The sequence below is a fragment of the Populus alba genome, chromosome 3, assembly GCF_005239225.2.
Source record: "Populus alba chromosome 3, ASM523922v2, whole genome shotgun sequence".
Taxonomy (NCBI): Eukaryota; Viridiplantae; Streptophyta; class Magnoliopsida; order Malpighiales; family Salicaceae; genus Populus; species Populus alba.
The window spans coordinates 19,547,246-19,558,582 of NC_133286.1; the positions used below are offsets into that span (position 1 = coordinate 19,547,246).

At 36.6% G+C, this 11,337-nt stretch overlaps 1 protein-coding gene across 1 annotated transcript; it reads right to left on the bottom strand.

The window, feature by feature from the left end:
* Positions 1-3,379: 3,379 nt before the first annotated feature.
* LOC118054633 (pleiotropic drug resistance protein 1-like) lies at positions 3,380-10,820 on the bottom strand. The gene is made up of 24 exons (XM_035066273.2): positions 10,374-10,820; positions 9,993-10,113; positions 9,785-9,873; positions 9,606-9,690; positions 9,354-9,513; positions 9,180-9,256; positions 9,015-9,068; positions 8,817-8,907; positions 8,417-8,718; positions 8,014-8,295; positions 7,608-7,924; positions 7,347-7,507; positions 7,152-7,255; positions 6,901-7,063; positions 6,710-6,826; positions 6,476-6,615; positions 6,049-6,381; positions 5,413-5,703; positions 5,241-5,324; positions 4,995-5,128; positions 4,617-4,844; positions 4,346-4,517; positions 3,995-4,249; positions 3,380-3,883 (listed from the first exon to the last, which is right to left on the bottom strand). The coding sequence occupies exons 1-24, from the start codon at positions 10,703-10,705 to the stop codon at positions 3,626-3,628; spliced, it is 4,350 nt and encodes a 1,449-aa protein (XP_034922164.1). The 5' UTR covers positions 10,706-10,820; the 3' UTR covers positions 3,380-3,625.
* Positions 10,821-11,337: the final 517 nt, after the last annotated feature.

Below are 11,337 nucleotides of genomic sequence, written 5' to 3' on the forward strand. Positions count from 1 at the left end.
ATGCCCTTAATTTGAAAGTAATAAGTAAAAAAGATGCTTTTATAAATGAGGTTGAAATTATAATTTTATGAAATTTCCATCAATTTCCCTCCACTTGGAGAGACCAAAAACTATGGATCCTCAAAGAAGATTCATCCCATTTTCATCGTCAAAATATTACTAAATTATAAGCTGAAAACATATAGATGATGAAGTTGTTGAAGAACTTAATCTATGTAAGAAATCATTTTTATTCCAAAATAATCTTAGCCTCGAAGGCCAATCATAAGTGCGACTTAAATGGAAATTGCTCTTTCTTTTATAGTTTTGTGGCATGCAACTCATCAATCTTTTGTTAAAGTTGAACCAACTCGATATATATGCATATATAGACAGAAAAGACTCCTCCAAATTAACTCGCTACAACTTAATTAATATGATATTTCCAAGTATTAAAACCCTTACAAAATGGTTGACCGGATAATTGGCTTGGCTGCCACTCTTCAAAATTCAAATGTCCCGAATCTGAAAGTGAATTCCAATATTTTTGTCTGAAAAAAGATGGGATAAGAGATAAGTTGAAGAACGTCTGAAGTTGCTTTGTCTCCAAGTTTCATAGCCATGGATGCCTTAATTTCCCCAACGTGGCAATTTTAGTTGTTTAATATTAATGCTGACATGGAAAGGTTTTGGCCACTAGCTAGGGTTTCCACAGTTTGGACCCACAGAGATGCACCAATATTCGTGTGAGATCATCCATGATGCTATTTGGAAATGTGTGAGATCATTCGTGATGCCATGAAAATTAGGGTGTTAGAAATTAATTGCCCACGTAGAAGGGTTAAACGTGGACTAATAAAAACGTGTGAGATCATTACATTTGACCTCTCTTTTCAATTTATATATAGTCATGCTAATTAAGTCCATCGTGAAATGATGTAAAGTCGAGTCATAAGCCACGTAGGTTAAAACAACGATATTTCAATATTTAAAAAATAATACAATGATATATATTTTATAAACAATTACATTGGGATTTAATTCTATTATAAATTAATTTGTATTCATTTTAAGTTCATGTTTTAAAACACTCAGCTCAGGCCAGAGATAGATCAATTAGATTTGAATTTTATTTATCAGGTTCAATAACCATAAATATCAAAATATCAAAAAAATTACTTGAAAATATAATTACGATTGTTTTTCAAATTATTTTTTATTTAGAAATACTTTAAGATAATATTTTTTTTTAAAAAAAAATTATTTTTGATATCAATGCATCAAAATAATTTAAAAATACTAAAAATATATTAATTTTTAAAAAATAAAAAATAAATTGTTTTAAAGTGAAAGCAAACAGTAACATGTTAAAAAATATAAAAACAGAAGCATCAAAATCAACATCAACTAACGGTAATGTATGAGATCATTCATGATGCCATGCCAATTTGTTCTTCTTTTTACTCTTAAAGACTAATTTTATCCACATACTCTATATAAAGTAGGTGTTAGAAATTACCAAGACAAAACGTATCCTGACGTTTTTTTCAAAGAAAAATATTGTTATCTGTCTCCATCATTGTTTTTTCTTTATTATTATTATTTTATTTCTTTCGCAACCATTCATAGTCCGATTTTGTTTTTTTATATTCATAAAAAATGGAAGTTCTCTTTGTCCTTGGAATATTAGGATTTATTATTTAGTGGTTAAACTAGATTTTATTATCTTGGAATATTAAAACTTATTAGGTCTTTCTATTTTATTTGGTTTGGTGTGTCTATAAATATATATAGACATTAATTTGTATAAATAAATGAATAAAATAAACACAATTTTTATTAAATAGAAATATTTTAATTTATTTTTTAGTAGTTAAATTATAATTTATTTTAATTGTTCTATATCACAGTTGATGCAATCATTGAAGAGGTTTAAGGAAAATGTTGATAATAGTGACTTTGTAAATCCTTCTTAATTTGATATTGTAATCGAGAAGATTATCTTATTATTTGATTTGAAATAATTAAGAAAGTAAAGACTTACAGGTCGGGGTGCTGTAAATCCTGAGAAGAGGTCCATAACCCGAGAAATGCGACGGAAGCTATGGCGGCGATATGGTGGTTTGGAGTCAACCCGACAGTCATCATTCTATACAAGGTGAAGTATAATAATGTGAATTAGTGCATAAAGAATAGATACAAAAAGAACTTAGCAGCAGCCAATCAAAACAAACACAAATAACCATCAATGGCCAGCATCAGTGGGTGGTTGCAAGGTCACTTTTATTGGAAATACTGGCTGCGACCTTTCATGATGCTAAAAATCCTGGCGGCGCCCCCAAACACCCCCCCCCCTACACACACACACACACACCAAAAAAGGGGGAGGATGCACGAATGGAGATTAACAGAGAAAGAGAGATGACAATAATTTAGTAATGGAAATTAAAACAATAAACAATAGGAAATAATTTGAACATTACATGATGTTGTTACACCTCAACCATGATAGCTAAGCTATCCTTTGAACCAATAGCCAGCAAGTCAAAGATTTCTAGCCGATATAAACTGGGTTTTGGAAAATACAAGAATAGTTTTCTAATGTGAATAAACAAGGATCTTTAATTAAACACCAAACATGCTTAATTTGAAAATTATTTAAATAGATATAAACCTTAGAATTTGTATTGAATCAAAGTCAGATATATTTTGAGGAGTTATATATTTTTTTCTTTTTATACTGATTTGGTATCCTAACTTTGTATGATTCCTGGTACTATTTTGAGGTATTCTTTCTTGGTTTTGGCAAAGAGAAAAAGAGCACCTGCTTGAGCCTTGTGGGCTAGAAATTTGGATTAAAGATGATAGTCAATGATGAGGGCTTTTTATGCTTTTGTAACCATTAAAATACAGTTAGTTTAGAACTTTTGGATTCAACTATAAGAAAATCCCACCATTTAATTTTGAATTTTCTACGCAACCTAACATAATCATACTAGCAAATCCCATTGTTAAAATCACTTGCTGAAATACGATTTTAATAATTTTGATACTTCAAATATTGACTCCATGTTGATCTTAATTGGATTCCATTTTTTTTTTTATCATAAGATCATGATTTAACGAGTTGCTTAGGCTTTTTTATAACCATGTTTGGCCACTAATCTCTTCCTCCATAGTTAATTCTTCCGCAAAAGTGTTCCTTGGTGTATATGAAGGAGTTCAGCCTTGCAGGTGGCCAAAACTTGCAAAACACCACCACAAACACATCAAAGTAAAAACTCCGGCGACCAGCCTAAGCGACCGGAACACTAAACAAAGGAGAGAGTATTTTTGTGATTTATTAATGACTGACACAAGCATTCCACAAGCTTGTACAGTGGAGCGCTCTTATCACTTGCAGCAGCAGCACATTTTGTTGGCTGTGCATGGAGACTCGGGCTAGCGGTTCAGTGAGAAATTATACTGGACTCTCTAGAACTAAAAGACCTTGAGAAGTTAAACCTCGGACCCAATCATCAAGCTAGATCTCGTGTCACATAGATAAACGTAGAGATTAAACGTGTAGCTTGTAGCTTGTGCAACTACAATTGCTTACATAGAAAGCGTAATAAATAAATAAAATTAAAGCCTGCGAAGAAAGTTTCTATCGCCTCTGGAAGTTGAAGGCCTTTATAGAGAAGGCGAAAATGAAGGCAAAGAGGACAGTCCACCCAAGAACCACGGCGGCAACTACTCCAAGAAAATCGTGGTCAAAACCGAAGTAATCCTTGACATATCCTTCCACTGTTTGAGTTGCGGTAATGGGTTCCTGTATATCTCCGAACTGTGACACAACCAATCCATACAAGGACCATGATATGGGGCATCCCCAGTAGTACCATCTCCACCATATAGGTATCCGCTGTCATAGATTGCCCACGCAGAGAAATGACGACCATATTAGCCCACGACATAACTAGTCATCACTGAAGGAAACTCAATGCTTGAAGTAATTAAGATGGCAACCACTTACAGTTCGGGGGATTATAAACCCTGAGAAGAGGTTCCAGATTGCATAAAATGCTATGGAAACTATGGCAGATATGTGGTGGTTTGGAGTCACAGCTACAGCCATCATTCCATACAAGGTGAAGTATAATAGTGTGAAGTACATAAAGAATAGATACCAAAAGAACTTGGCAGCTGTCCATTCAAATCCAATCATTGCATAAAATATAACGCCGTAGACTGCAGCTTGAACAAAGACATATGGAAGCTCAATCAGGGCCTGCAGCATCAGATAGCGTTTGGTCATCAGCGAAACGTCCATACAATTCTGACTTGACGAGGTGAATTCTGAGACGCTAGCTTAATGAGCTCTTACCTGTGCAAAGGCATAGGGCAAAGCTGAATACATTCCAGCAGCCCTTTCTCTGTAGAAGACAGTTCTTTCAACATCCACCACTGGCTGCACAGCTGTTCCATATTGGTAACCGAGGAAGAGAACCGCTGAATACATCGAACCCATTGCGTTGGAAAGATCTTGGGTAGTTTTCCTACAGGTCGTAAGATAACTTGGATGAGTAGGTAGATTGCAGCAAAACCATCAAAGCCGGAACTGTTAAATTGTTTTTGAGTTCCTCATCGCGACTTACACTTTGGAACCAAGGTCCCAGAACATTGTTCCTAACATCAAGGCTATAAAGGTTGTGAAAAGAAATCTCACGGCAGTGTATGGTGGGTTCCTCCAGTATGACCACCGTTGCTTCCACAAGCAAGCCATACATTGTGTGAAGAATGATGTTGAATACCGTGTAGGGAAATGAACGTCCTTGGAGCCGGGAGCAGGGGTGCTTAATTCCGCAATGAGAGCTTTGTTTCTCCTGAGTTATGCCAAACATCAGCATCAAACTTTAGACAAATCCAACTCAAGATTTTTAATCAAATGCTTTACTATTCCTTGCCAAAGCTAATTTGGGATGGCTTTAGAATATTTTTCAGTTTAACCACGTAAAAGAAACACTTTATCTGACCTGAACAGATCTGAATTCTTGTAAATATTAGCAAAATCAACCTCCAAAGCCATCTCTTGTGATGAAGCCGTGACTTCCAACATCCATGTTGCTGGATTATAACCATCTTTAATTTTACTCACTCCTTCAATTGCCTTCACAGATAGAAAGGTCAATGAAGTAGTCAATAGTTAGTTTGAGCATAGGTTAGAAGAAGCTCACAACTGTTTGTGTTGTTTGATTATTGATCAAATCAAATTAACTTACCTCAAAGTATTTAATTAGATGGGTAGAATGGTGGCCCAATGGCCCCACATATATCTCTTCTCCTCCTCGCTTCATCAGGAATAGCTGCAATGCCGTGTAAACAATCCAGCTTATTATGGGGATACAGTCATGACAAAGTTGTAGCCCAGATAGTTTTTAGCATTTTTATTACCTCATCAAAAGCTTCAAATATATCAATACTGGGCTGGTGGATGGTGCATACAACTGTTCTTCCTGTGTCCACAGTGTTTCTTACTGTTCTCATCACAATTGCAGCAGCTCTAGCATCTAACCCTGAAGTTGGCTCATCCATGAATATGATGGAGGGGTTTGCAACTAGCTCTACTGCAATGGTTAGCCGCTTGCGCTGCTCAGTGGACAAACCATTCACACCAGGCAACCCAACTAATGCATTGCGCAACGAATCCAACTCCACAAGCTCCATGACTTCCTCAGTGAACATCTGAAACCAATTTTGGCGATGGAGAAGTCAGTCAGGTCAGGTGTAGCTGACCAAAAAACCATTAGATGATACCTCTGGAAGCAGAGGAGTTAAATGGAAGCTTTCTAGCACAAACATTATGCAAGATCAACTTCAGCAGCACCGTTATTAGCTAGAAAGAATAGGACGTTGATCTTGATCTAAGGATAAATCATAAAATAGAAATGGTAGTTGAACTATGTAATGCTAATCAAGTTGATTGAACTTTATTGGATGACAAGCAGACCGAAACAAGTATCGGAAGGAGAAAAATTCACAGAACCCAAATCTGCAAACTGAAGTAACTTTAAGAAAATGGGTACCTACCTTTCTGGTTTCAGAATCAACTTCAGGGGGTAGACGAAGCCAGGCTGAGTAGAGTAAGGATTCGTAGACAGTAACATGTGGAGAGTGAATGTCATTTTGTTCACAGTATCCTGCAATTCTAGCAAAAGTTTCTTGCTTCTTTGGGTACCCAGAAATTTTGATGTCTCCCTCAATATATCCACCAGTTTTCCTACCTGCCAGCACATCCATCAAGGTCGTTTTTCCCGCACCACTAACACCCATCAAAGCTGTAAGGACACCAGGCCTGAAAGCACCACTCACGCCCTTCAAAAGCACCAATCTATCCTCAACTACTCCTTGAATTTTCATTTCCTGAAATTTTCAATACAAGATGATCAGTTTGTTCACGCTCTGTAAATATCACATCAAAGCAAGGTATGATCTTCTTTTTACTAAATTTTGATACCTGTGGCATGTCAACGGAGTAAATAACATCATCAAATGTGATGGAATGTGGTTCAAATGGAAGAACCATTCCTCTCTTCCTGTTATCGCTGGCCTCACCAATGGACGCAAAATCATTTCTATTAATTTCATCTGCATTCTCTGCTTGTAAATTGCAAATGTATTGGCAGTTAGTGTCTGATAGGCTAGGAAACGAAGGGTCCACAAACGCGCTTCATCAATTGAGTTGTTTTACCTGTTTTGTTTTTCTGGCTACTTCCATGGTTTGATAACTGAACAGCTCCTCCTGTTTTGCCAACAGAACCTTCCCTTTCGGATTCTTCAAATATAAAAGCTTGAGGCTTGTCAAATGCTGCCAACATAAATTTGCAATATATAAATATAAGTTCCAACTTTCAAGAAGTATGAAGTTGAGCAGGTAATGACACTTGCCATTGAGGAAAGTGAGGGCCAAAAGAAAGCCGACATTGAACAGTAGCATGAATCCTACTGTTGCCCCTACTCCTATCCAATACCAATTTGCTTCAGTGAAAAATTCGCGACTCTTCAAAACTTGGATTCCTAGTGGCTCTGTGGAGGTGCCAGGTATCTGTGATTTCAAAAACAATTTCAGATATCAGTTCATTATTTAGAGCCAAGGGTGCAAATATATAAATGGCCAGTTCAAGAAACTTTACATGGCTCCAGCTATGTCCAAGGAACTCATTCACTACGATTGCGTTTTGCCCATACATCAATGGTGAAAGCCAGTAACCCCATATCCACCACTTTTTTATTTGCTCTGCGGGGTTAGACAAAAAAATTGATAAATAATTTCCTCCAGGTTGAGTAGCAAAATACAATCTTTAAGTAGAATAGTATAATCACCATACCTCGAGACAAGATGAAGCCACCCAATGCAAAAAGTGTAAGCAGCGCAAAAGTCCCAAAAGTGTTAGCAACAATCATGTTCCTTCCAGCTGCAGCAATAAATCGAAATAGTGCAGATGACATCTGGTTGATTAGCAAAAGCAGAAAGTACTGCCTTAAAAGCCTGAAAAAAAGATTGAAAGAAAATAAACACCACCTTGTTATAACAGCTGGATCAGAATGGATTCTTGTGCAAGTTCACAAAAAAAAGAATTTTTGTTTACCTTTCAACATTTGGATCAAATCCAATTACATAATAGGTTAGGAACACCCACGCAGCAACTTCAACAAACGTGATGGGAATTTTCAGGATCCATGGAGGAATTGAATATGCCCATGGAGGAAAGAATAGGAGTTCCCTTTGCTTGTAAAACACAGGAAGCTTTGCGATGGTCATAGATATCTCTGACATTCCATTAAACATGATAATGATCACAGTGAAGAACAAAGCACCCGCATAAATTCCTCCGTCAGCAACCGTATCATGATGCATCTTGGTCCGAAAAAAGAGTGACATGGAAAGCAATGCCACTATTGTCAGCTGATAGAAGATCAGTAAAAAGTGTCACATTGGATGCAAAATCTGAAAGTAAGAGAAACGTGGATATTGTAGCAACTATCCATAATTACCTGGCATAACTTGAAGATGTAGACAAATGAGTTCCTCTTCATGAGCAAGTATTCTCTTGAGAAGTTAGCTTTAAGCAGATCCATCTTTCCAGCTCCATATTTTTTGCTTACCAATGCAGCTGGATGGTTCTTAGTCTTGTCAAATGGGATTGAAAGCTCATCTGCGATCTTTCGTCCCACGTTGAATGACTGAAATGCCTCAGAAAATTCGTTGACCGTGACAAACCTGTAAGGCTGATCTTTAATTGCCCAATACTGCTCTTGATCTTTTTTTGATGTCACCTGCAATGAATTTGTTCATTATTCCTGAAGATTGTGACACTTACATAAGGCTCTTTTTATTGAGAATAGGACATCCTATTGTCGTCGAGGTTCCATGTAAAAAACCCTTGTTTATGCTTACTTCTTGAAGGAAGTCTGCCACGCCTTTTCTTTCGGGACACTTGAAGCCCATATGCTCAAAAAATCCAAGCACCTTTTCACGAGGACCCTGGTACACAATTTGGCCATCTGACAGGAGAATGATGTCATCAAAGAGGTCATAAGTCTCCGGTGCTGGCTGGAGAAGTGAGATGACAGCAGTGCAATTGAGAACGTGAATAGTTTGCTTTAATGAGTTCACAATTTGGTAAGTTGTTGAGCTATCCAGGCCTGTAGAAATCTCATCCATAAGCAATGCCCTTGATGGTCCAACCAGCATTTCCCCTACGACAGATCATTGGAGATTTGTGTACATTAAATGGAGAATGAAATGAAATGATTGTTCTTGATATGAGAATGGACTGATGGAGATGTTTATATACCGGTTGTAACACGCTTCCTTTGTCCTCCAGATATACCCCTTATCAGTTCATCCCCTACCAAAGTATCTGCGCAGACTTCCAATCCTAATATCTATAATTATCAGAGATAGAGAGAGCATAAAAGGTTTAGATATTATGTTCACGGTTTCTGATGAAGACTTTCATGACATTTATGTAGTATATATTGATAAATAAAACCTTCAAGACGTAATCGGTGATGACATTGGCCTCTTGACCTTGTATCGCTACTGCCTGTAATTCCAGAAACATCAGAGAAGTACTTTCCAAATCATCGTAGCTTATTCTAGCAAATCAACTCTTCGAGAGAGGTCTAACAGGCAAAATAGTAATATATTTCCTCACCTTCATGAAGACATCAACATCTGGATCAGGCTTGATGTTGGCTTCTTTCTCTCTTCTCGACAACTCTGCCAGCATCTCTGTGAATTGCCAGAAATTTTATTTAGCAATGCTTGGTTTATGAATAGATCAACAGAGTGAATTGTGTTTCTTCTGGAATTTGCAACGAATTCTAACCATGTAGGTGGCCAACCCCTTGGCATCTGGCAGAGAATTCCAAAGTCTCCCTCACAGTCATTTCTCCTATATGGAGATCATGTTGACTGACATAGGCAGCTGTTCTTTGTGGTACAAATTCGTTCATCTCATGGCCATTGTAAGTCACATGACCAGAAACCTGCACGAAAGAATTCAGCTTCTCAAATTAAAAATGAAAACCAAAAACTAAATCCTCAAGGAATAAAAAAATTTACGAGAATATATCCCCACCTTCAGACTAGGATCAAGCTTTCCAGCCAATGCCAACAACAGTGTGGTCTTCCCAGAATTCGGAGGACCCAAAAGCAAAGTCAATCTAAGACATGCAGGTGGCTCAAAAATTAGGAATAGGCAATAGATTTTTGAAATAATTCTTAAGCAAACAGAGTTTTACATCATGATTATCTTACCTCGATGGCTTGATGATTCCACTAACATTCTTAAGGATGGTGAGCGGCTTCTTTCTACTTGGAAGGACATGAAGAGCAATAAAAAAACCCTACAAAATTTATGGAAAATTGGTTGGTAAGAAAAACATGAACAAAGAGAAAGAGTAGTATCTTATAATTCATATTTCAGCAGTAATAAATGGTGTTCATTGATTGGAAATGTTGTTACCTCTATTATATTAAAAATGAACTTGGCGAATGAAGGCAAAGCACTACTTCCTACGTAAGCTTCTGCTTCAATATTTAGATTCTCGTACCGAACTTCAATTGTTGGAAACTCAATTCCAACCCTGAAACACCAATTATTACAGAAAATCAAAGACCTTCATCGTCCAAAACAGCAAACAAGAAAGGAAAAGCAAAATATGTTTTCTTTTTTTAAAATCAATCCCTTGTTGAGTTATGCTATGAATGATCAGAAACTAACAAATATCCATTAGGCAAAACATCATGTTTCAATGCAAGAACTTGCTTTCTTTCTGACATTCTCTCTATAAACCAAACAGGGTTAGCATACACAGGAATGGAGAAACAAAGGATAAGTTCTTACCTTTCAACACGGTTCTTGAGTTTCCACAAGAACTTCTCATTATCCTCGTCTGCAACTTTGACCAACCTCTCAAGCAACTGTTTTCTCTCTTGGACTCCAAGGTTTTCAATATCTACCTCACTAATTATACCTCTTGACGCACTCGTTAATATACCTTTCCTTAAACGATCATAGGTAGGTAGTTTCTCAAGCGCAGCCCATTTTAGAGCCTCTTCATCATCTTCTTCTCTTGAAGATCTTGAAAACACTTCCACGGTGCTGTTTCTCCATACTGACGAAACTCCTCTAGAACTACCTCTAGAACTACCTCTAGAAATAACAGCACTCTCCATTGATAATGGATCAGAATATTTAAACAGCAACTAAAAATAAAACAAATCCTAGATTTTGTTTCTTTTTTTTTTCTTGGTTTGGGAACTTTTTTCAAGAAATCTTTACAAAAAAGCTAAATTGAATATTCAGCCCAGATTTTGTTTTCTTCACCTTCAAGGGGGAAACAAAACCTACAGTGGAGCGACCATGAACAAATTAGTTCGAAATGTCAAGACATATATATAGTAGAAAAACTTGACTGTACGTACAGTACAGGCGGCTTTTTTGAAAAGAAATCTTAACAAACAATAAAACCCAGATTGTGTTTCCTTGAGCTTTAAGGGGACGAACCTGAAGCGTAGCCCCGTGAAAACCTTACGACAAAATGTCAAGATATATATAATTTAATAGGAGAAAACGGGGATAGAGAGAGAAAATCGTTCAAGTTTCTTTGCTTCCTATTATTTGAACAAGTTGACCAGAGTGTATTTTATTTATAATCTGTGGTAAAAATATTTTTCTTTTCAAAAAGTCTACCCTAGAATTAACACAAACTGTACCGCTGCTCACATGTTAACATGTATTTTATTTTATTTTTGAGCTACATCGTTTATTTATTTTTTAAAAAGTATTTTTTTTCTAGGTTATTATG